This window comes from Lutjanus erythropterus, chromosome 9 (assembly GCF_056507025.1).
Source record: "Lutjanus erythropterus isolate fLutEry1 chromosome 9, fLutEry1.hap2, whole genome shotgun sequence".
Taxonomy (NCBI): domain Eukaryota; kingdom Metazoa; phylum Chordata; class Actinopteri; order Lutjaniformes; family Lutjanidae; genus Lutjanus; species Lutjanus erythropterus.
In genome coordinates, this window is record NC_139325.1 from 6028134 (window position 1) to 6055447 (window position 27314).

The 27314-nt window shown below is 39.5% G+C and overlaps 1 protein-coding gene across 1 annotated transcript in view; it reads right to left on the reverse strand.

The window, feature by feature from the left end:
- ascc3 (activating signal cointegrator 1 complex subunit 3) overlaps positions 1 to 27314 on the reverse strand; it is a 227563-nt gene that overhangs the window by 93635 nt on the left and 106614 nt on the right. The window contains exons 10-13 of the mRNA XM_084725987.1: positions 27144 to 27308; positions 5606 to 5782; positions 5043 to 5114; positions 1112 to 1246 (exon numbers count right to left, since the gene is read on the reverse strand). Coding sequence (XP_084582113.1) covers positions 1112 to 1246; positions 5043 to 5114; positions 5606 to 5782; positions 27144 to 27308 — 549 coding nt within the window. The remainder of the gene's footprint in view (positions 1 to 1111; positions 1247 to 5042; positions 5115 to 5605; positions 5783 to 27143; positions 27309 to 27314) is intronic.

Sequence of the window (27314 nt, forward strand, 5' to 3'; positions counted from 1 at the left end):
AACAAAACACTAGTCTGTTTGGAACACATTAACAGTAGCCAGCTTACCTTGCAAAGCAGCTGGATGCATGAGATAATGTGACAATTCATCTCGCCAGGCTTCAAGTTATCAGTTTATGTCCACACCAAAAGTGGTGCAGCCAATCAGTGCCCTAGGAGGGACTACTGGCAGCTACAGCTGTGGTTTCAGGTGTGAGGACAGCGAGAAGCGTCCATGGAAGCGACTCGTCTTGAGAAAACAGTGATACTGTAGATACTGTGATAGCATCAGTTATATGAGAACTGGAGAGTATTTCTTCATTGAAAGAAGAGCAAATAACAACACTGAAGGCTTTTCTCCGTGCAAAAGATGCTTTCGCTCTTCTCCCAGCAAGAGTTTCATCTGATTCGTTGAAGTTAGCCTGTGTTAGATTTGATAGACAGATGATTCATCCAATCACCTGCCAATTGTTTTTTTTGAAAGTGCCTGCCCTTTTCCAAACAGTTCCCCAATGATTCTGATTAACAAACCAGTCAGCTTACTTGCCAGCCTCAATAACTCCTGAAGCTCACAAAGTGCTAATTACTTAGCATTCCAGCTAGATGGGTGTCTCACCAGACAATCAGCTAAAGTTTATTCAACAGATGCAATTTAGTGTTTCTCTGGTTACAAGTTTATACTCCCACAGAGGAGAGTGATGGAAAAGTGGTGGCTGGTACAAAGCTAACAAACTATGACAGCTTCAGGTCAGCTGAGAGAATAACAAATTTATCAATATCACTCCATGCCCTGATGAAGACTCAGCCGAGTCGAATCGCGTTGGCGTATCTATGAATTAATAAAGGATTTCTATATTTCTCATCAGAGTGCCTTGGATCTTTTCCAGACTGCCATCCTTCACTCTGCAGTTATTATCAGTAAGCTGGACAGTCACTGCTTTACTTTCATCACATTATTGTCCCTATCCTTTAAGAGCAACCAATTTTTCTTCATATTTTTATATAACCAACACTGTTTTTTGACCCAGGGTATAGAAGATCATTCATGATAAACATTGTTATGAAGCAAAAGTAAGATATGATGACTTCTCTACTTTTAAAGGGATTTAAACACATCGTTGAGGTTTTTCTACCTGTTTCTCACACTGGCCGTAGTCTGGACCCTGGTCTGGTTGAAAGAAGCACGTGTCTCCGTTGTTCTTTGCCATCTCGATGAGCCCCATGGCCGTCCTCACTGTGGCATTACGGGCATGGACAAACACCATCACCTGAGACACAGAAAGGTTCACATCATCAACACGACACAGAATTCCCCAAACCAGTTCAGCACTTGTCCTATCTGTAAAAGTTCTAAAATTTACAATCAGTTGATTCAACAGTTGGTTGAGATCTGGTCACTGTAAAGGACGTGATGAATGTCTCTGTATTTGTTATATTTCTTCACGTCTTATTTGTCTGTATGAACCCTTTTACCTATATTTATCACAGAGAATATTGACAGAGAAAGCTAAGTTTTCCTGATGAGAATATTTTTGTCATGTAAATATACCTTTCTGTATATTCTCCCCCTATTAATACTGGCCATCACAATATTCCTTCTGAACACTCTTCCAGTGGAAGTAACTGAGGATGAAATTTACAGCAGCTGTTCTGTTCAAAGATACATATATTCAGATTTTCTGTGAAGCTGATATGAGGCTTCAGCAGTCTCTGTTAGACAAATGAAGGGAACCTACAGTTTATTTTAATGTAGAGGTGTTCAAAGTTGAAGGCGAGTTTTCCTGGGGGGGGGGGGGGGGGGGGCTGGGGTTCAAACAGTTTCAGGGGAATTTTATTCTTTTTCCCACTTTCCCAAACTATATTTGGTGAAGTCTAAAGTTACATCAAACAGCAATATTTGGCTGTCCTGTCTCACATGTTGGCATCAAATAACATAATGATCCTATGGCATTGCAAATTTCCCTGTTTTGGGACTAATAGAGGATTGTGTTATCCAGGAATTGAGCAAAATAAAGCAAATACACAAAGTGGTTGAGGTTGTCTGAGGGGAGGCACACAGTCTCACACATTAAAACCTCTGTTTTAATATACTGAACATACTGCAAGCTTTTTGGTTCTTTATTTAGGGGTAGGAGCCCTGCCATATCCTGTCACTCACAATATACTGTTATAATTTTAGGGGGTTTTCGGTTTGGTTAATGGTCAAGCAGAAGCACCTGGTTAAGTACAAGGAGCTAAAAATGTCATGAGGAAAGCTCAACAGCTATTGTGAGTTTTTTTTTTTATTTAGTATTTTGCCATATTGTCCAGAATATCATCATCTCAGAATACTGTGATATTATTTTAGAGACATATCACCCACCTCTTTTTAGGGGTTCTACAAAATATTGGAATGGGTGTCACAACCGGGGAGCAACCTATAGGGTTGAAAAATGAGCCCATGTTGAAGTGCCAAAAACTGCAGTTCCCTGAATGGCCACTTGAGGCTGACTCCAAAAAGCCATTCAGTCCCAGTACAACCCTATAAGAAAATGTGTCAAAAAATAAACATGTTTACAGCCTGGTATAAAAAATGGTTTCGGTCTCTAGAGCTGACTTCCCTTCATGACAATTGCACAGGGACTGATTTTTGTTTTTGAGAACTCACCTGTTTAAATTATATTATGACTTAATGTTATGCAAAATTAAGGGTGTGCCTGCTTTGAGTGGCAGGTGGGTGCTGTCACAGGTGGCTAGTCGCTAGTTAGCCGCTTCATTCAGCCACCTCAGCTCCACCCACACTTTACCTCTTTGCCTATTTTTGGATTATCCAGGAGTTAGGTGAGTCAGACACTACCAAGATGCTGGGTGACATCATGGAGAATACATCCATATTTTTTAGAGTCTATGGTAAAAACAGTCTACAGTGAGTGCACATTTAACATGAACCCACTGTGTACATGAAAAGTGAAATGATAAAAGGCACTTTTGGTGTAAGGATTGCTTGATTTACTATAAAAGACCCTGTTTTATATGTAATTGTATAACCTTTTTTTTAAGGAAATATATAATTAGACCAAACAATATGGCCTGAGTGTGCACACATGCAGCGAGCAGCTGTGTGTATGCTCCAAACACAGTAGGTCCAAAGAGACTGCTGCAGCAAATGTTATTTGTTGAAGGTGTTTTATCAGCACCGCTGAGCTGTGTGGAAGCGTTGTCGGCAGTAACCGCCGGCTTCTCAGCTTATTAAACTTCTTTCTGGCAGCAGGCGTCTCAGCAGGAGGGCGGAGGGAGAATCATAAAGGAAATTTCATCCATCAGATCCTCCCAGATGAAATTAATATATGTCACAGCCGCCTCTTGACAATTTAATACTGAGTGAAGAGGAGGCCTCCCCGGCTTAGCTGCGGCCTCAGCGGCCTCAACCTACGAGCCGGACTGGACCAATGTATCGTTTGAACCACAGAGATTAAAAAGAAAAAAAAAGTTGTCAGTGGTGGAGTAGAATTAAGTTGGTTTACAAGTCCTCAAGGGCCACAGCAAGACTCATATTAAGTGTGTCTCTGAGGGAGATAATGAGCAAGAGAGAAGGGGAAAAAGGCTGGAAAAAGTGTGTGTGTGCGTGCATGTGTGTGTGTACTTGCAATAAAATGATGCAGACAGGATAACAACCATGCTCAATAGGGAGCTCAACTCCTGTAGCAGATGGGAGCTAAACGGTAAAGTCTGAATTCACAACTCTCATGTTCCCAATAGGCCTTGTGAGGCTGTAGAGTGGGAGCAGAATGAGTGGAGGGTGGTGGTTGGCTGATGGGGGAGGGAAGAAGGGGAAGGGAGGGGAGGGGAGGGGAACACTCAGGGAGATAAGGACTTCAGAGACTTCAGATAGCAGGTGTTCATTCCAAAAGGTCCACAGAAATATTTACTGCAGGAGTTCCTATTCATGAAAAAGTTCAGAGAAATATTTTCAAGGAAAACAGGAGTTGTATTAAAGGTATCTTGTATTCTGATGCTACACCCACATCACTGTGTGCCTCTTTACATTCAAGCTCCAGTCCAAACATTTCACAGCAAAAATTATTTAAAAAAAAGTTTGCTGGTGATGAGTGGGGGGAAATAATCAGACTGAACAGTATCTTGTAAAATGAGAATTATTTGTTGTTATTTGTTCATAAGGCCAGGTAACACACAGAGATGGGACCTATCTGATCCAATATCACATCGAGGCCTGATATTAATGTGAGGCATTCATCAGGTATTGGACTCGCGACACCGATCCGCATTCTGATCTAAATTCCACAGCGCCACTTGTGTTTTATTTTCAAACACTACACTAAGAAGTATGAATTGAGAACTTAATAGTGCTTGTACTCTGCATTTTCATGTAATAAAAAGGAATGGAATGATACAACTGTACTGGCTGCCTGACTCAACAATAAACCAGCACAAAAATGACCAAAATAAACCTCCATGTTCTAAAGAAACACAAACTAACAAACAACAACAGACAGACACAGCAAACGGAAATAGCCATCTTAAACTTCCAGCAATGCATCGTGGGAAATGATAAAAATGAGGGCCATCTCTCAGCTGCACATGTGGATATCGCAAACCAGAATCTTACAGCACCTCAAAACGGTTGAAGGACTCCCATTATGCAAACTACACAAGCTTTGCAGACTTAAGTGCTCATGTAATCTTACTGCTACTACTACTACTAGTAATAAAAATAAAAAAAATAAATAATAATGAATAAAAATAAATAATCATAAACATCAAGAAAAAAGAGTAATGGTATCTGCATGGTAAAATACCTGGGAAATGCTAGTTTTAACAAGAAGATCAAATCAGGAAGAGAAATTCATTTTGAGGGTGAGGGAACTTGTTCAGTGGATGTAATTAAATTTAAAGTAATCTGTCCTTCTATCATTTATAGGACTAACTAAGTGAGTTTGCATGTCACAGGCACACATTTATTTGCATTACATTCTTTATTACATTCACTCCCACAAAAAGCGATGCATATACCATGGTAACATGGTTACATTTTTGTAGGGTTCAAACATGCAGGTGAGCCCTTACCTGATGGCCGGCTTTAACCTGCTCCAGAACTTTGTTGTAGCAAACCTCCTCCATGTCATGAAGCTGCTGGATCTGAATAGGACACAAAATCACAAAAAATAAAAAGGTCAGGTGACAAAGTATAAAGAGGGAGAAAGTCTGCGTGTGGAGGAGAAGGGAGGAAGGATGGATGGACCATTACAAGACTTTCATCAAAACTGGGGTTTTTGTCACAAGTGAAACCAACGGTAAACATTGATTAACTTACTATTAACTTATTTTAAATATGACTTAGTTTTATTGCCTCATCCTAAGCAAGTAGTAGTTGTGCTTTTTTTAACAAGGCAAATGTATTTATTTCCAAATCCGAAGTTTTGTCTTGGAATGCGGAGTCTTATAAGATGCAGTTCTTTGTCAGAGTTGTTGCACACACACACACACACACACACACACACACACACACACACACACACACACACACACACACACACACACACACACACGTGTCATCATAAAGAAGTAAACTACCTGTGCATGTAAAGGTTATAGGGTCCAACAGGTTTATATGTGAACATCATTTTTACCTTGTTTGTAGTTTTGATGCCGACAAATGTCTGTCCGAGGGGCACCGGTCTGAAGCGACTGTCAAAGAAGAAGAGACCAATGTAGGGGTTGACATGTAGGAAGGCGGCCACGTCCAGGTAGTTTGGCAGGGTGGCTGACAGACCCAGGATCCTGATCATACTCTGGGTGGACTCCACCTAAACATCAGACAACAACACAGTGCCACAGTTACACCAATATCTCTCCTGTGCATTCATCCAGACAGAAGGGAACATTGCAATACCATTCCAGGTGGAAGCACAAAGTGCTGCACAGACTGTGAGCTACCATGGAGCCACAGAAACTATGTGGAGAGTGCAAAGACAAAATACTGTACAGGAGTAAACACGATTAAAATAGACACACAAATAATACATGTGAGTGAAAAAAAATAGTAATGTAATAAAAACACTGTTAAGACCAGCAACTGACAAGGAAAAATCAATAAAACAAGTTATTTTTTGGGCTTTAATTGCCCTTATTGTTCTGTACAGCTTAATAGGCATACAAAAAGGGGAGGGGCCACAGCAGAGGGCCACAGGCTGGAATTGAACCTGGGCCGCTGCAACAACAACTCACCCTTTGTACATGGGGTACATTCTCACCCGGTGAACTACTGGGGCTCCCACAGTTTTTGTTACTTTATGGCTAAATTCCATCAGGCACGGCCATGTCGTGTTACAGCTGTGCCGTGGCGGTCAGAGCTGATTGTGGCCATTCTACACAATGCTTGTGATTCCACCAGCGGCGCCACGGAGCATCACAGGAGTGGCTCGCCGCTTCAAATACACCGAGTCTATTTTCGAAGGACGGTGCGTCAATCTGCACAGAGCAGATCGAGTGAGCAGTAAGTTATTCACAGAAAAAGTGAATCCACTCAATTTTAAAAAAGAGAATAGACCTTGGCAAACTTGCTTTCATAAAGAAATGAAACTATTTTACTACTTATCCATGGTAGAAGCACAAAGAGCAGGGAAAGATGGCCGAATCAACAAAATCTGAGCAAGTAAACATAATCAGGCGGGCAAAACGCTCTGCTGCTAAAATGCTTCTGAAGCGCTGCTGGTAAGTGCTGCAGACATGTGGAGGACGGATTAAAACTGTGGTGCAGGCGTCCAGTGTCCTTTACATCTGCAGAGGGAGCAGGTCCTCTTCCACAGAGACCATGTCGCACTGGCACAAAATCCTACAAACTGGTCCTTAAATTGTATTAAAACCTTCAAAATCTTACTTAAATCATGTTTTATATAAATAGCTTCAGTTTTTTTTACATATATATATATTTTGGTACCACCAGCAACAGCTGAGCTCTGTGAGGACAGTTACATCATCAGGAGGGGACAGCTAGGGTAAAGACAAAGTAAAAGTAAAGTATAACTTCATTATGATCACACAATCATAAAGAGAACAATTAAACAGTCAAATTCAGACTGCAAAAACCTCTCCTATTATTAGGAGCAGTGAGCAGCCACTATACAACACCTGGGGACCAACTCCAGTTCTAAACCAGCACCTTGGTCAGAGGTACTGACTGAAGAACTGACCTAGTATATGTGTAGGCTACAATACAAGTAGTGTGATGGTTCACATAGTGAATCTGGCATATATACTTTTTAAAATTTACATAACAGTATTTAATCTACTACTTGTTTTCAATCGCTTTGCTGTTTTAGGGTTCTCTTTCTCTCCTGTCAAGTCACAGACAACACTGACAGTCAACAGAAGTTCAAATGAAAAGCCTGCCAGGAAATGAGGGGAGATTAAGCCCTCTGAGCCACTGGGAACATCTCTGCAGGTAAATACAGCTGCGTCTCTCTAACAGAGCAACAGCTGAGCTGTGGTACTGTCCTAAAACGAATGGTGATCCCCCTCCTGCTGCCCAATCATATTTGGTATCATATAGATGACTGCCCATCCCTAATGAGTACACAGGATAGAGAGCTAAAGCAAAAAAAAAGTGCTGATGTTTGTGTGGAAAATGTGTCAACAGAAACCAGGAAAAGACTTCAGGGTGCAGAGAAATTCAAATTCAGCACATAAGCACAGAAACTGAGTAGGTGACTTTCAGGTTTATGTCTTTACTTTGCCTATGAGACAAAGTAGATGATCTTGCTCATGTACTTGCTTCTGTCTTTATTTTGTCTTTGAAACCTGGAGAAAATTCAATATGTTGTGTATCAACGTGGGTGAGAGGAGAGAAAACTAGAGGGGGGGGTTGGAGGAAAAGGGGGGTTTGCCCTATCTGTGAGCCTCCTGCTGGATGTGACAGGGAAGATTGGTAAGGCCTTTAATGTGATGCAGTACCTGTCAAACCATCCCATCAAGATAAGACCTAGCCAATCCCTGCCAGCGGACCGGGCCTGCACTGCACATTCACTCCGCCGCTGCTCAACCTGCGCACTGCAGATGTGCATCATGTTCACCTCGAGCAGTCTCCTGGGTTTTTTTCTTTTACTTTATGCAACTATGACTTTAACTGCTTTTCTCTACAACAGATGAAGAATTCGTTCAGTTTGTAGCATCATAAAATTTTATGACAACATAAGGTAATTGTGATTAACAGCTGAATTTACAACTACCCCAAGGAGAGTGAGCAAAGAGCTGAATAAAATAAAATTCATAGGTCACAAAATTAGACGGTGTGGTGATCTGATAAGTCCTGAGAGCCAAGTAGTTCACAAAAAGAAATGCTAATAACAGACAAAAGAAAAGGAGTGTGTTTGAATGCACACCTGAAGTGCCTGACCTTTGAACCCCTTACAGCAGGACAGATACCAACACACTCACTGCTCATTCCTGCCTCTACATTTAAGCAGAAACTTCACCTATATGAGGGACTGAGGCTGCACAATTAATCTAATTTTGATCAAAATCACAATATGGACAAGTGCAATCTTCAAATGGAAGAACCAAATCAGAAGTTTTTTTTGAAAAAGGAAGAATGTGTGAAAAGACAGCATTATTTACTACAGTACTACAGTGCTGCAGAGATGACCTGGTCTGAAAATCTTGTTCTCCAGAAACATGTTTGTTTAGTACAGAGTTCAACACATATTACCACATCATGAATGAAATGAAAATTGTTATGTAAAAATGATCATTCCCACTAATCGTAACACATAATGCAACTGCAGTCAAAATAATCGCAACGTGACTTTCTTACCATTTTGTGTAGCCCTGCCAGAAAAATAAATGGAACAGTATCACGGTCTCTGCATCTTTTTATCTAAACTTTATGGAAGTGCAGTACTTAAGTCACATGGCTTAGACTTGAGTCTTTTTTTTAACAAAATAAGAAAGACTTGCAACTCGGTTTGACTTGAAGATACTAGATACCTTCCCCCAAGCAAAGATTATATAGCCTGTTATTTTAAAAAAAGTGTAAATCTACATATTAATTCACTTCCTAAAAACGTTAAAGCTATTCATTCTCACCAAATTGACACTTAACTCCCAGCAGCATCCAATCAAGTTGCAGGAGAGAACCATGAAGAACTAATGTTACTTTGCTAAACTCCAGTTGGAAAAAGTGGCACTAAAGATATTTTTTACGCAAACAAAAATTACTGTGGAAAAAAAAAAAAAAGAAAAACATAACTTGTAGTATGCAAAATGTGCATGTCAAAAAATACAGATGAAGAAACAACTTCCAACTTCATTTGACATTTGTTGCACAAAAAATGGTAGGTCAAGACTAATATTAACACAGGTCACAAACTAATCCTTAGTTAACGTAATAAATTAACAAGGCTGGAAACTCATTACTACATAATGACTTTTTTAGAACACAAAGTTTAGGACCTGGGACTTGACTTAGGACTTGCCTTTCTTAAGACACATTTGTGACTTCTAAAACAATGACTTGCTCCAACTTCTGCACATGATTAAACTGCTGGAGTTCTCTTTAAAGTGAATTAGTATGAAGCTGAGTCTCCAACATCAATACTCTGTCAGCACTGACTAAAATGTGTCCATTAAAAAAAATCCCAGAAGGAAACAATTGGCACTGAGTGTTTGATCAGATACTCTCTTCCTCACTGATTTAACCAAAATACAGTTATCACTGTGGCACCGCTGAGGCCTCACCAGTACAGATTCTTTGATTTCAAAAGTACTCAGCTGTGTTTGTCCCCATTACCTGACTTTAAGTAGTCATTTGTCAGTGGTATAGATTAGAAAGCTGCAGCCGGATTGGGAACCAAATGTCACAGGTGCAGGATGCATTTCCTCTAATGGAGGCAGGAGGAAGCCGTCAGCAGCATCACGGTGGAATAAACATTTATATATGACACTGTGAGAGGCTGATGTGAATGTACTGCCTCTAAATGAGCTACCAAATAAAGTTAAGTTTGAGTTTCTCTGGTCTCTCTGACTCACTCATTTTCTCCTCTAAATACACATTTCAGATCGCTCTTACAGTTAAAGGGACAGTTCACCTGAAAAACAAAAATACATATTTTTCCCTCTGGCCTGTAGTGCTGTTTATCCATCTAGATTTTTTTGGTGTGAGTTGCTTAGGTTTGGAATTATCAGCCATAGAGATGTTTGCCTTTTGTTCCCATATAATGGAAGAAAATGGCACCCTGCTTGTGTTGCTCAAAGCACCAGAAGAATATGTGTAAAAAAATCCAAAACCAGTGTCTCTTTCCAAAAATCATGATCTGGTTACTCCATAGACACTGCTGTGAGCAGTTTCACACAGGAACTACTGTCTTTCTGCAGTAGCAGTTACCGGAACTACTTTAGAATCTACCAGAACTACTTTCTTCTCAAAGAAAAAAGGCAGACATCTTTATGGTTAAAATCTCCAAAACTGCAACTCTTGATGGATAAACAGTACTACAGGCCAGAGGGAAACATGTGTATTTTTGATTTGGAGGTGAACTGTCCCTTTAATAACATACATCTAATTCAATCATCAGTAACATTAAAATCAAGTACCATCTCTAATGAAAATCTGATCTGTGAAAATTAGTGTCATCACTGTCCCCTGAAGTCTGACATTGCAGCATCTTGATTGTATCTGTTGCTATGGGAAGTGGCACGATCTATCAGCGAATCAAAAGCTAGATCTGTCACATGCTTTGATTTCAATACTTTGTTTACCTTTCATCTTCTTCATTGCTCAGGTTTTACTGCATGTTTCTCTGAAATGTAAGCCTGTTTTCACTCAACACATCAAATATGGTGACTTGGTCAGTGGCCCTGTGCCTCAAACTACGATTCTGCAGTATCACTTCTGATGACGTCCCTCCAGTGTAATTTTTGGATGCTCCTTTGAAGTCAGGTGACGCAATATAAAGAGAGAATCCTGTGCAAAACCAAAAGTTCACTTCTTTTTAGTTCTGTACCATAAATATGGTGCAGTAAGTTATGCAAAATAACTTGACATGTCACTTGACTTTGTCATTTCCTGCATTTCAAACACTCATAAAATGTGAAATGTTTCTCAGCAAGCTTTATTTTGAAAGTCTGAACAGATGTTGCATATTATTTATTGCCAACTTGACCATGGAGCCCTGCATGTGCAAAACTGACCCTAGAGGATCACACAGAGTATCATATTATATGTATGCGCATTTGTCCTTACAAGTATGTACTGTTGCATAAAATTAGGACATACTACTTTGTCACTGAGCCTTGAACTTTCATTCACTGTGCTCATACTTCTGTCACAGTCCATAGTGTGAAATTTCTATCAAATGTCATGTGTCTGTGCTCTCTTGGCAGCTCAGCTGATGTGACAGATCTTATGCTGTACAGAGGATTGTGGGTCAGAATACCCTGGTATTTTTGGCTTAATGCATTTGACATACTATGTATTGTATTGTATCTTTTTATGGCATACTACATAGTATGGTAAGATGGGTACTGGAACGCACCCATACTCTGAAGTGCAGGGCTACTGACCAAGCTGTTTTATTTGACGAGCTCGGAATGAGAATGAAATTTAAATTGTGAAAGTCAGATATTTAATCATTTTGAATTATATCTTAATTTTTAAAAGCTCATAAAAGTGATGACTTACTCTCTCAATATGTGCTTTCCACCAAGTCTGGACAAACCATCTGTTCTCTCAGATCACACACTTGGTGTCTGTTCCTGACAAGAAATAGGTCTTATGACCATCTATCAATGCAGCTATGTCAGCCTGGACAACACGCTATTCAATATCGTCCTGCATATGACTGGTGCTGTGTCTAAACAGTTAGACGGTGGTCACTGGTTGTTGTGGTGTGGTCTTTACTAGGTGCTTTGGGGAATGTATTATGTGGTGAATTTATGGAGGGACAGAAGCCTTGTCCTTCCTGTAAGTGTAAATGAAAATAAAGGGAATGGACATTGCTCACTTGGACAATAAATTGGAGTGACAACAAAATACCAACTTCATTAATGGAAAACGCTGCTCCTGCTGCTTCTCATTAAAAGGAATCAAAGCCTTTAATCCTGGAAAGTAAATAAGTACATTCACTCAATCACTGTACTAAAGTACAAGTGTGCGTACTAGTATTTAACTAATCAGTTACATTTTAATCTGCTTTATTTCTGTTTAATAAGACACATTATCTGAAACTTTATCTGAAAGTTATACTATATATAGTTTGCTGATTACCCCAGAATCTGTTAAATTCTAAAAATTAGCTCCACCTCGAACAACTACCTAATATGTTAATGCATCAGTAATGATAATCTGATAATATTACTACTTTGCTGGATTTCAAAACAAGGGTCTTTTCTCCTTTTAGCTCTGTTTTCGTCTCCACCAGCTCCTGAGAAAAATATCTTTCTTTTTAGCTGCCAGATGCTAAACCCTGTTCACCAGCTGGTCTGTCGCTGTGTCTGTCTCCTGTTTGTTGGTGCCGATCAGGTTGTGTACAGTGGGTTTATCAGAGCTTCTTCTTGGAAAACAACTGCCTTAAAAAATGTTGTTAAGAAGGTAGAGATGAAACGGTGTGAACATTTTAGGAATATAGTGACCAAAATTATCACAGTTATCATTGCAGTTTGTTAAAATGTACTGAAAACATTCAAAAAGCACTAATAGACAGACCAAAATAATTTCACTACGTTAAATATGAAAAACCTCATGGCATCATGTCCTTTGTGATGTTTTCACTGACACAAAACAAGCTACTTGCTGCCCTCGCATCTGAAAGACTGTTGCTAACTTTGGTTGATACAGTTGGACAGTATTTACTGTGATCAGACACAGATATTATGATAATTCAAATGTGAAACAAGAAAAATAACTGTTAGGACTTTTATCACGGTTTATCGGTTTACTGATTATCGTCTCACGCCTAAAAGAGGAACAATGAAACCTGAGTTTCCAGGCTGTTAAACTAAAACAACAGCGCTAAGAGGGTCAGGCTTTCTGTATAGCTAAGAGGAACTAACCTGATATGCCAGATAGTTTGTTCCACAGAACCATCTGGAAAGTTCTCCTAAGAAACTGTTTGGAAAAGGGCACACACTTTCAAAAAAAAAAAAAAAACACTTGGCAGGTGACTGGATGAACCATCTGTCTATCACATCTAACATGGGCTAAATTCAGCCAATCAGGTCAATGCTTCAGTGGAGGTGTCTCGCTGTCTTCACATCTAAAGCCACACCCGTAGCTGCCAGTAATCCCTCCTTGGATGCTGATTGGCTGCAGACACGGATAACTTAAATCCTGGAAAAAGGGATTGTTGTGTGATTCTGCGAATCCAGCTGTCTTGCAAGGTAAAAGAGAACCCCAGAGATGTTGGGTCATCACTTTGAGCTTTACACGTTGTATTTTAATCTATTGCTTATATAAAAAAAATGATTAGTGTGGCTTTAAATAAGGGTATGTCTGAGGGCTTGGCAGTGGCTTAGCTCTCTAGTGGGTGGGAACTTCTTGTTCAAAGAGAGAATATGGACGAGAATGTAATGGGACAGCCTGATGTCATGCTTCTGGCCAAGTGACAGCAATAAACAACCCTATAAAAACTGCATATTGTGATCATTGTATGGGCATTTAAAGCATCTAATTAAAAAAAGGCATATGTAAGCTTAGGTGCAGCACAAACACTCCTTAAATATCAAACCATGAAGAAGAAGCGTACAACAGAGCAGCATTAAAGGCCTTTGTGTAAAGGTTAGAGGGACTTTATCTTGCATGCAGTGTATAATTGGTAGCACTACACCTGGCCAAGAAAATGTAGTCCAAACCAAAGCTCTTCCAAGCAAAACATCAAAGTGATAACTGGCTCGGTTCGGAAACATTTGCATAAAAAGGGGGACAAATATCATTTAGTTTACAGGGATTTCCATATTAATGCGTCTGAAGATGTGAACTTAAGCACCTAGCGCATCGCAAGCAGCCGCCTTAATTCCTCCGGCACAATCAATTATAGCAGTCTGTCAGGTGTGGCAATAATTGGACAGAGAGATGAAGGGGGTGGGGGAGGGTCTGCCAGGCATGCTGCTGGCACCCAGCATCTTCTGTTGGAGCGTGGACTATGAGCTGTTTACAGGTTCTCACACAAAGAGGAACAGAAACATGCTGCTTCTGTGCCAGTCACATATAGATATAATTAGTGGCAAAAAGAGTAGTCCTACATGTTCTACTCAGTGACATAATCCTCTGTAGCTTCTGCAACAGAAACAGGGATAAAATATTCTCTATTACTTATCTATTATTTATCTATTCTTTCTAAGGGCTTGTTGTTCGTTGAAAAAAGGAATTTAGTGCTCCTTTTTCCCATACCTGCTTTTACAGTCTGGGTTAACATGTTCAAAATACTGGCATTACAGTATAAGTCTGGTTATAGTCTATATTTATCTTCCTGTCATCCATTCCCATGTCCAGAGCCAAACCAATAATGAACTGATCCTGATATTGTGTGTGTATCCAAAGCCTGATAGATCTTATTCCTCTGTACCATAAAACTTCACTGTTGTCCAGAAACTATTATGAACACATCAATGACACACACTGTTACACCATCCTGCTGCCACAAATGCTCACTAGAGCAACCAATGTGTATTCATCCTAAACTGAAAATAGTCCTCAATAGGGTTGGGTACAAGCGCCAATCTCCGGGGCTGAGAAATAAAGCCAATGTCGAAGTGCCAAAAACTGCAGAAACTCCTTGAATGGCAACTTGAGGCTGGCTCCAAAAGCGAGCCAATTCCCAAAGAGCCCCATATTAAAATGTCCAACTTTACAGGAGGAGGTGCCAAAATGGCGACGGCCAGAGCCACCACATTGAGAGCTCCAAAAACGGCTCTTCAGAAACCTATGGATGACATCACGGACAAGCCGTCCTCTGATTATTATACTGTCTATCAGGGGTGTAACAGATTGTCACCGGTCCGTACGGATCACCCCCCATGGCTCAGCCTGCATGTGATCTCAGACTAAATGAAACCATCATCGTGTGAGAGAGTTTTACTGTCGCTGTTACTTTTTTTTAAGTAATAATTCCCTGAATCTTGATGCAGGGTTGCAGTGAAAAGATTAGACAATTGCTACAACTGCTGTGTTGGCGGTGGGGTCTAACAAAAAACACAAAAAACAAAAAGGAAGAGTGACTCTATTGAGTGATATCCTGACCACGACTTTAGGCATTTTCACTGGTCTAACTGGGAAACTGGGCGTTCTTATCATCATAGAAACAGATGAAAAGACATTTACTGTACTGTACTGTAACTTCAGCAATATCTGCTGTCTTAACTTCTACACACAGCTCCTCTCAGCTCACGGGAGCAGATCTGTGTTTGCCTTTGTGTGACACAGGCTTCAGTGTTGATTGTTTATTACTTACAGTCTAACCAATCAGATAGTACTGTGGACAGGGCACTGAGCAAGACTACAGAGTGTAGTAGTGTATTACCCTGTACAATGTATAAATTATGTATTATATGTACTATAGTATAGTATAATACAATATAGCATAGTATAGTATAGTATAGTAAGTATACTGTATAGTATTGCAGTTGTAAAAATGTTTATTATTATTGTATTTACATTACATTACTATGGTGGTGACTACAGACACATCAAAGCCAAGTACATTATTTAACTAATTTAACTCTAATCCCAAGTTTTGTTTTCTTCTTTGATCCAGAAAATTATCTGATGTGTTTTGTGATGCACTGCACCCCTACTGTATAGGGTTGGGTATTTATGTTTTTTTTCCTCGATAACAGTGCTCAAATTTAAGATTAATTTAAGATTAAAAAAAATGTTTTTGCAAATCTGTTTCAAATTCTAGTGTTGAAATCGCTTAGAGTGAAATACAGCCACACACTATCCCTAAGCATTTAAGGTAGCTAATACCTAACAGTGGGCTACCTGCTGCCATCAGAGTAAGTGTAATGTTAACTAGAAAAAACACACACAATGAGGCTTCTGTTGCCTGTAACATGAAGAAGGCACCAAAAATCTTGGTCCTCAACATTTGTGCTATTTCCTCCTTTCTGAGTGTTGTCGGAAAAGACTGGGACTTTATAATTTGAGAACTCTTGTTTTGGGGACTGGGCCTGGAGATGAGAGCCACAGAAAGGGTATGGAAGGCATCAAAAATGGAAGAACATGTTGTTGGTTTTTCATCTTTTCACAGGATTTATTGACAATAAAAATCTGTTTTAGATTGAAGTTTCCCTTTAAGGAAATTCCCATTTTTCTAACAATTAGTGCTAAATTACATATTCTTTGCAAACTGAGAGATTGCCTAGGAAATGATCATAACATCATCAGCCCCTGAGATTTATTTTGTCACCACTTGGAGAGTAATAATCCCATGTTTTGGAAACCACAGCATTAATGTCTAAATATTAAATAGTAAAATACTTTCAACAAACCCTTTTCTTTTCTTTTGTCTCCTTTATTCTTAATTTTTTACCACATTTTCTTTGTTTAATGCCTTCTTTTTTTCTTTAACATTACTTGTACCATTACATATTATGTCATTTTCTAATCTTTCCTTCCTCCATGTTCTTTTTTTATTGCTCTGTCCTCCCCTCTTCACATTTTATGCTCTGATTTCTCCCCATCTTTCTCTTCTCTCCCTCCGCTTTTCTGTCTTTATTCTCCTGCCCTCCCTTAAAACACTTATTCTCCACTCCTCACAGTCCATTCTCCTTCAGCTGCTGTTTACAACTTTGTGAGCAATAACTTTCTGCTCTCAGCAGCCACACACATTTTCCCCAGAAAATGTAGTTTCTAATCTGTATCTGTTAGAACGCAGAATCATATTCCATTTGATGCTACAACAACCTTCTCTACACAAATCTTAATCTTATCTCATATTATTATTTTCAGATGACCTACCTACTTTTCTTTATACTTTATTTTTTGAAAAATCTTTTCACACATGCAGCATCACTGTTTCTGCCTTTGAGAACTCATAATATCAAAGGTTTGTAACCTTCACAGAAAAAACCTAAAGCATACATTAAATATGTTGATGAGGTCTAGAGGATGAATTTCACTGACTATTAAAAACCTACACATCTTTTTTTATTGATGTGTGACCAGTATGATGACAGACACTCAGATGTTGTATAGTCTACTGTGCATAAAAAGGATTAAATGTATTGCATACTATATAATTTTTCATTCAGTGCAGATAACTCCTCTGCAGTGTGTTTGCTGTCATCACACATCAGTGCCAAAGATCAAGGCTGCATACGGTGAAAGTAAAAGCAAACATCTACCTGTATTTTTTGCCAAGCTGAGAGGACAGTTTACTTATTTTTGAGCTACCCAGCACAGACAACTCAGACAGACCCTTAAATTGTACAAAATAAAAACAATTGCTGCAGACCACTGGAGATGATAGTGTGAATACTTGGACTGGCGGTGCATGTCTGATGTAATGGGACAGAGTGTTTCAGGTTCACAGCAGGTGAATCAGATGTGCACCAGGAGGAACAGACACTAACCGAGTGTTCTCTGTTTTCCTGGTATCCCACACATGGGAGGTTACATTTGTTGTTGCTTCCCCTTATAGAGCCGACGATCCACTCCAGAGGGAGCCGTGACTTTCCTTTCCCATCGTCATATTTTATTGTTGGCAGTAGGGATGTCAGTTTTTGGTTCATGTTCACTCTCCCGCCTCCAACTGGTTCACAGTGCAGCAGTGAGGCTTCTTACTGGTTTTAACAGATGACATCACATTACCCCAGTCCTGGCTTCCATTCCATTGGCTTCCTGCACATTTTAGAAGTATTTTAAAAGTTAACTGATCACTTTTAAAGCCACTACAGGTCTGACTCTCAGATGCATAGTTATAACGTTGACCCTTTCTGAGCCAGTACGCAGCCTTAGATCCTCTAACGTTGAGGCTTAAATCTAAAGGTGACAGTATTTTCTCCATCACTAAACTTTGGAACAACCTGTCCGAGGAGCTAAGGCTGCAGAATCAGAGGGATCTTTTAAATCACTTCTTAAAACCCATTTTTATAGACTTGCCTTCCTCTGTCCTCCCCCTTATTTCATCTTATTGACACTATGTTTTAGTGTCTTTTGCTTGTGTCTTAGTTTTACTTCATTCTGTTATTTTACATCCTGCTCTTTGTCTTTGTCTTCCAACTCTTGTCTATAAACTCTGCTTTTAAAAGGTGCTACGCCTCAGTCAGCACTGATGCAGTGACAGGTAGCTGCGATGTGGCTCTCAATTGTGAGAGCTGTCCACCAGTCAGAGGTCAGAACTAGCTTGGCTGCTTTGGCTAGCTTGACTTTTAGCTTGTGCTTCTTCTCCTCAAAGCGTTTGATTGCAGTAACACTGACTGGCAGCATACCACAGGTATAACACCAGCGTGCATCACACTCTCTCCCCCCGGCTGCCAGTGACATGATCTTTGGGAGTGAGCCATCCTCACACATGGCAGTCAGGTACTTGTTCTTATGTGGTACAACATAGCGCTAGTACTACTAATAGAGTAGTATCACACTATTTGCATTAGACTTTGTTGCCTTCCGGGAGGGAATGTTCCCACACCGAGCTTAATTTTTTATCTCAGACTGTCAGCTAGCAAATCCGTTAGCTTAATAGTGTTCATGCATATTTACCTTTTAGCCTATCAAAATTATTCTCAGTGCTTTAACCAATGGGTTAATGGTTACAGGCTCTGTTATAGTCCTCAACAGACACATACACATGCAGCTGCAGACATCACAGACGCCTGATAGTTTTGTTTATTCAGTCCACTTGGAGAAAATGTTCCAAGTTAGAGCCTTAAACTGTTTATTTAATAGGTAGAAATTCTTTTTAATATACTGTCTGTGGTTGAAGTGAGTCGTTTGCCCCGCCTCCTCCTCCCCAGACGTGGCAGACTGTCAGGTTCAGGTCAAATGAAGCGAGTATTTCAACTAAACATGTTTGCTTGATCTCGCATCATCCATAATATTACAGATTGCTCCTTTAACAGTTCACTCCCTTGCTAGCACAACACATATGACAGAACACATTATATACTGTGTGAGTAGTATGCTAGTTTCCTGGATGCCCTTTTAATGACTGATTCTCACACTGTAAGATATCAGTTTCTCTCATTAAGTGTTGTCAAGTATGATGATGTCATTGTGATGTCAACAGGTTCAGTCCAGTTCGACAGCTGTGTTCTAAGCACTGGCAGCATGTGTGCACTCTGCTGGCAAACAGACAGACAGTCAAGAGGCTTCAAACTTGTGCACTGCAGCACAACCTCTAGAGGTGTCGAGGTGCACAAAGCGCCCAGTCAGCCCTTCTTCAGTAATATCAGCTAAACCTGCAGATAAATGGGCTGTGAACCGAGTAAACAGCGGTCACATGTACGGACCAGTTTTCAATTACCTCGCGGTTAACCCTGCCAAGAGGTCTTCGCCGCTGCACAGCACAGCAGCTCATCCCTGCATCCCTGTTTCACTCTGCTTCCCTCACTCTGCTCTGACTGAATACAACTGTTGTCGACGTATTCAGCGTTTTTCATAATGATGCGCACTTGAGTTGGTTCATCGTACTCCAGACACACTGGAGGAACAAATAAACAAACAAACAGTCACACTGGAAGAACCAAGCTTTGATTTTACTTTTACATCTGTTATTTTATTTTTCATCTGTGGGTTTGCAGTCTTCACACCTATCCATAATATGCAAACTTTTGAAATCATTTTTTTCTAGACCGTGTACATTTTTTCACCACTTCATTTCCTTGGTCAGGATCTTTTCATTTTATCCAAAATTACTGCTGACTCCTTATTTATTACCTTTATGAACACAACTTCATACAGAGAACCAACAAAATTTATTAAACTAAAGGCTGAAATTTAAGTAGTGGTCAAACAGCTCAAATTATGTACACAGCAAAAAGAGAGGAAGTCAAGGTGCTTTGAGATGTGTTTTTATGATCAAAAAGTAACTGAAAACATGCAGAACATTAAGTAGGTTTAAACAAGAGTTTAAAAATAATGTATTGATCAAATATGAAAATGGGTGATCAGATTGCAATAATGACATAGGAGGACAGGGTACAGGAACTTAAAGTGTGTAAGTTGCTGTTTGTGTTGAATTTTGTCTTTACTGTTATTTTGATTGTCTTTGATTGCCTGTTTTGGTTTGTTTTGTTGTTGATTGCTAAATACGATGTGCTGTTAAAAGCGTAGGTGTTAAAAGCTGCAGCTTCAGCCTACACCTGTATTATTATTAACTCTTACATCTGTAATATATTTACTGTAATATAAAGATAGAAAGGAAACATGTTAAGTTGAAATACTTGCTTCTCTGTTCTAGTGTACCCCTTTGACATTACTATTAGGACCGAAATAACTTTGAGTTTGCTCATTTCACATTTAATTAGAGTTCAAATTAATGCTGAATGTTCACTGAATGAGTAAGTGTCTGTTTATGAGTCATAAAAAATTACTAATCTTGTAGAATGAGTAGATGATTATAACTGTTAAATTGAGCAAAATGTTAATGGAGTTTGGCAGGAGTGAGACAGACAGTCACTTAACTCATCATCCAGAGTGTGTTATTTCAGAGCAGTGGACTTTTCTTTTGAGGTCTTAACTTGACAGACAACTGACAGTTATAAAGAGCTGACCAACTTCCTCGTTTGTTATTGTCAGTTTACAATATTGCACGCATCCTGCGCTCCTGCAGAGCTCCTGCAGAGCTCCTGCAGTCCAAGCTTCCCTGCGTCTGCAGAGAGGTAGAACAACTCACTTCAACCATAAATAGTTTATTAAACAGGATTCCAACCTATTTAATATACAGTCTGTGGCTCCAACTTGCTGTTTAGACTGCTGTACTCATTTTTGCGTGCACACTGCCCACATATTGCCTCTTCAAGAGCTGCTATAATAACTGTAATTGTACATAAGAGGTGAGCATGCTCTTGTCTTGTTGAAAATGTGACTGACATTTCACTGACTTCTGCTTCATCTTTACTGTTCTTTTCACTGTGCTTCTTTAACCCTGTAGCTTTGTTCTCTTCCCTCGTCTGTCTGTCTGTCTGTCTGTCTGTCCGTCCGTCCGTCCGTCCGTCTTTGTGTGGAATGTCCTCTTCCAGGTCTTCATGATGGTGAGGAGGTCGTACAGCTCAGGTCTCACTGAAGTTGTTCGACGTCCTCCTGGATCCACATTCTTCTCATGCATTTAAGAATCTACATGTATCTGAAATGGTGTCATCAATGGTTGTATATGATGTAAAATCACATCATATACAACTGGTCTGCTGTGTACATGCAACATCTACTGTGTGTCAATCTGTCCTGGGAGAGGGAGCCCTCCTCTGTGACTCCTCCTGAGGTTTCTCCCATATTTGCCCTGCTGGGTTTTGTTTTTAAGCCTGACACAGCCCAGCCACACTAATTTGGAAATGTGAATTAGTTTGGAACTTCTCATTTCAGGAGTGATATCAACTGAACAGACCAAAATGCATCAGGGAGCAATTGGATAGACCTACAACCAATCACAACAACATGACCTACAAATTATAAAAGCAACAAATCATGTGATGCAGCAGTGCTTGTTCCATTCAAGCAGGACAAAAAGGTGAACCCATGGTTGCAATCTCTCTTGTATTACAGCTAAACAGTACACAAAGTATGTTTCAGAAAACAAACTATGCGAACAAGAGGCAGGGCTCAACAATAAGGCTTGCCTTTTTGGCAAGTAAAATGCCATGTCAGAAGAAAATGGGCAGGTAAAAACTGACTTTGGACAAATATTATGTCCTACTTTCAATTTTTCGCACTGTCTAGTTTTGACAGTTTGATCTGAGTTTCAGGAGTTGCACTGAATGGACCTGCTGACTGGACACAATTGGATCGACACCACAACCAATCAGCGCACTGCAATCTAGACCAGCGACTCTCCTCTGTCAATCAAATGAAAACAGCAGATTCATCTGATTCCCAGACTAGTTTTTCCTTACCCGGGTCGAGGGTTTCAGGACAGAGGGTGTTGTACGCTGTAGAGATTATAAAGACCCCAGAGGCAAACTGTGATTTGTGATTTGGGGTTATATAAATAATATTTGACTTGACTTGTATACATCTGACTCAAAGAATGTGTAGGCACATTTATGATTTTTGGATACGCAGAATTTTTAGTCTTAATCCTACATAGACATGCACTGCATATATTTCAGGGTATCAAATCTAGGCTTTCATGAAGTGGGTACAGACTGAGTCACATCACTCATTGCCAAGAACAGACAAAATGGACACGTATTTATAGATATTTTGAGGAACATAATGTAGTTTTCAGAGCATGATAGCTGGATGAATCAGTGGTAGTCTTTACATTCTCTCTAAATTGCTTTACATCATCTCCAGTCATTTATTTCCTTCCATGTACTGACACATGACAGCAGCTCAGCAGAGTGGATTATGGGACATGAGGGCTCCTTCTGTACATTTGCCCACCTGAACTGACATGATCAGTCTGATATCTGAAATGTCCTGACTGAGTCCTGCCTCAACACCCGTCAGTCAACTTAAGCAGAAATCAGTTTCACTGACTGGGTAGCTAGAAAAATGAGGCTTGCAAAGTTGTCCTTGAGATACACAACCATTAGTAGTTTCATTGTTTTCTCTACAATGACAAAAAATGATTTTTGTTCTGAATGAACCTCTCTAATAACAGTGAAGTTACAACAATGTAAAAGTACTCCATTACAAAAAAATTTTGAACATAAAATCCTACTAAGCTAAAGTACAGAAGTATTATCAGCAAAATGTATTTCAAGTATCAGAAGTAAAAGTAGCAGCAATGCTGGAGGCACTGCGGGCAGCTGAATGCTTATCTCTCATATTTTCAGATCACGTTTAAAAATACAATCATTCTGCAACAGGATTACTCAAATTTTGGAAGATGTTTTCTTACAAGTTCCCTAAGGATTCCAAGATAATGTACCGAGGACTGATACCAGGTGAAACAGTCCTAAAGAAGGACATCTATCTCTTCAACATCTTGACACTCACAATTAAAATGTCATCAGAGGGAGCTGGTTGGAATGTGACCAGGACAGAGACTGGACATTGTAGACCAAATTAGAGCTGCAACTCATGATTATTTTCATAGTTGATTAATCGGTTGATTATTTCCTCGATTAATCAATTAAAAATAGTTGTTGTTAGAAATGTCAGAAAATGGTGAAAAAATGTCGATCAGTGTTTCCCACAGATGACAAGATGACGTCCTCAAATGTCTTGTTTTACTCACAATCTAAAGATATTCAATTTACTGTCAGAGAGGAGTAAAGAAACCAGAAAATATTTACATTTAAGAAGCTGAAATCAGAGAATTTAGACTTTTTTTTTTTTTTTTTTTTTTTAGAAAATTATTCAAACTGATTATTTGATTATCAAACTAATTGGCTACTAATACTCAATGAATCAATTAATAATAAGAGATTAATCATTGCAGCTCTAGAGGAAATATACTTTATGGTAAGACTGACTTAGTATCTAAGGACTCATTAAAAATGCTGGGCTAATACAAGACAAAAGATGGGTCATATTCTTAACTGATATAACAATAAATGAGTGTAAAGAGAGAGTAGTGTCCCCGCTTTATTTATGTTTTTTCTATTTTGTTTTTTCTTATTTCTCTCTTTCTCATTAATGTTGTTTAATGTGCATTCTATTCAGCAAAACAAACTGAAAAATGAACAAATTTTTTTTAACGTACTTGTTCTGCAGAAAAATGGCTCCCATGAGTGATATACTGTATTGTTATAGATGACATTATTCATGAAATTCTTTAATGATAAAATTAGGACACAAAATATGTTTCTGAAAACATATTAAGCGAACAACAGGCAGGGCTCAACAATAAGGCTTGCCTGTGCCATGTCCGGCAAGTAAATCTTCCCCAAAATGGCATTAAAGTACTTAAAAAAAACAAATAAACTAATAATCTTTTTTGATTATGGATTAATCATTGTATATATTTTATGCAAAAATGGCAGAAAATGCAATTCTGAGCCTCTCAAATATAGAGATTTCCCATCTCTCTTAATTTATTTTCATATTAAACTGAATATCTTTGGCTTTTATCATCAAATCCAGGGACATTAGAAACAGCTGTTAAAACTGATGGATTTGGTGCCATCTCCGCCTCATTTTGAGGGAAAGACCCTGATGTACAGGAGTCAGAATTACAACATTTCTCTGAAGTGGAGTAGGAATAAAAAGCAATAGAAAGCAAAAAATAAAAAGTTCAACTTCTAAATGGAAAGACATCATCAGCAGCAGCATATCTCCAGCAGGTGGTATTATGAGGATCTGTTATAATGACATGTTATTGGGACTCGACACACACTAATACATCTAATCCCTGGAACAAATACAACCAAACATTTTAATTAACAAGATGCATAAACCTGCGCATACAGTATAAGTCCCTAGTTTGACTAATTGCTCAGTCTCCCCTGCCTCCTTAAACTGACTCACACACACACACAAGCTGGGTGTCTCTCTGTACTCTGACTCCCCTGTCTCTCCTCTCCCTTTGTGTCTCATTTTGCAGCCTTCAGTAGAGTGTTTAACAGAGGCTACAGGGAGATGCTGTGGATAATGTGGGTAAATGTGGAAAATGACTGGTGCATGACGTGTACCGCTGCAGCAGGGAGATGATGAGGAGAGGTACAGGACTGTCTGTGAGCCTCTTTCTCTCTGTTTGCTTGTTGAGCTTGAAATGTTTTTTGTCACACTGAAAGTGAATAAAAAGTGCAACTTGGCAGAAATACACCAGATGGAAAAAGAAGCATCTTCAGCACATTATTCCAGGTGCAGTAATAGGTATTTAACCTCAATACCTCCTGAGTACTGATCGAAATGTATCTGCTGCTCTGAGTATGGAAAACTGTCAAGTACCAAAAGTTAGAATTAATTTAATACTCTCTACCAGGTAGAGTTGGATGATTGGATGAATATATCAGCTGTCTGTGATTGATTTAGTCCATCATTGGTTTGTTTTCTTTGGTTCAATGTTGTCATTTTATTCTGCTAATTTAATTGTTTGTCTTTGAAGAACTACTGAGAGCTGCACACCCACTGAGGCAAAGAACGAGTGAGTGAGCCAGAATATTTTCACATCTAACTCTGTGAATCAAGGATTTACTTTGACCAAACCAGAGCTGGTGATTGTTGGATCAGTGGAAAGATTAACCAAGATGGTTTTACTTTCTTTTTCTGTTTGAATTTTGAATTCAGTGTCAATTAAAGATAAACAAATAATATGTCTATTATAGTCCTGAAGGGACGCTTACATTGACAGCGGCGTCTTCATCTGCACAGCACGTCTTCATCTGTAATATAATTGTCATACGCATAAAAACTCACAACATTTACGTCACACGGACCCCAGTGGACACTCCTGCATTAATGCTCATGGACAGTATGACACCAGCTGATGTGTCAGGAGCAGGGGGCAGCCACAGTGCAGCGCCAAGGGACCACCTCCAGCTCTAATCCAGCATCTTCGTGAAGAGCACTGATTTTTCTGACTGATGTTTTTGAGAGCCCTTGGATGAAAACCATGCAAACACCTAGGACCTTATTGTTGTGAGGCAACAGTGCTAACCTCTGAGACACCGTGATGCTAGCAGCTTGACTTAAGCTTGTCTCAGTTTGATAAAACTTGGAATCATTATTGGACCTTACGAAACTTATGTAACACAGTGAACTCAACGCTCGCACACGTCTTTCAGCTGAAACTGGGGACATAGTTGTGCAAATACATCAGTAATCAACGGTTGCTGGCCAAACAGTGGCCAGCTGGAAAATGCCCATCACCCAACTGTAACACCAAAAGTCTGACAAAGGTGCCACAGCACTACAACTTAAGCCTTGTTTTTTTTGTTTTTTTTAAATTAGCTACAAGCAGTTCCTATTTGTCAGTGTACCCATGGATGTACAGACAACTCTTTCATCCAATGAGGTTTCTGTCACAGGTGCTGCTGCAACTGTTAGTGAGCGGACCAAACTACAAAATAACTTCCTATTGTTTCTGTAACACTGGCATGTACCTGTCCGTACCAGCTCAGGCAGAGTGAGTCCCATCTTTACTTCAGCAACCCCCTTCAACTCCTCCACATCCCCCTGGGCAGGCATGTCACAGTTTAAAAACCTCTGTTCTAAACTCTTTCATTTCAGCAGAATTCTTGTAAGGCTGCTTGAAAATGAAATAACATGAAACACTGCTGAGGTTTTAGACCGTTGTTTTGTTGAATGAAAAGAAAGAGTTTCATAGTGAAAAATACTGTTGTGGTAACAGTGCTGAAACATTTAGTATCTATACTGGTATCAAAAAGATTCGCGCAAGGCCCAGTCAGGAGTCCAAACAGTCTGTCATTCAGCAGACGTGGTCCACCTCTGCAGCAGAGAGCTGCCGGAAATCCTGCTAATTCACACACCCCATTCAACTCTGGTGGGGTTCAGACAGTCTGCTTATTCAGTTTCTTTGAATAAACACGCCTCGGGCTCACCAATTAACAAGTTGTATCTCATTTGTTTAATCTGTGCACAAACAGAAATGCACAAACGACAACGAACAAATGATTTTAACGGACTAATTATTGCAGACACAATGATGCAAGCGGAACTGAAACAGGCACTGTAGGTAGAAAAGACCTAAGAGTGAAAACACAGTCGCCAATATGCAAAAAAGTTGAAATGTTTACTAGTTATTAGTGTATAAGCTCCTTCTCAAATAGAAAGCAAGACCAGATCCATTTAAATTTCCTCACCAGCGGGACAACAAATAAGACACTTTTATGCTTATACATGTATGCAATCTTCTCAATGATTCTGAAATGTTGCAACTATTGCAGTTAAAGCAGGAACACAACACTTATCTATAGATTTTTAAAGAAGAATCTTATGAGCAGCTTAAAAAAAATTATCTCAAAAGCTTTTTTCATAGTTAAAAGGGAAAAAAAAATAAATGTTATATTATTTAAAAGATGTTAGCAGTCTAAACTGACACTAACTCAAACAATTTCCAGAGAGGACAAATGGAGCTGAGGCAGAGGCAGACAGGGAGGAGGACTAACCTGTCTGATGGTCCTGGCCACCAGGCTCTCCAGCACCGGTCCTCTGTCTTCATGGAGGAGGTGAACTTCATCCAAGATTAGGAGACGGACAATCTGGGACAGAGCCACGTCTCCGACACTCTTCCTGGTCACGACGTCCCACTTCTCTGGAGTCGTCACCAACATCTGGAA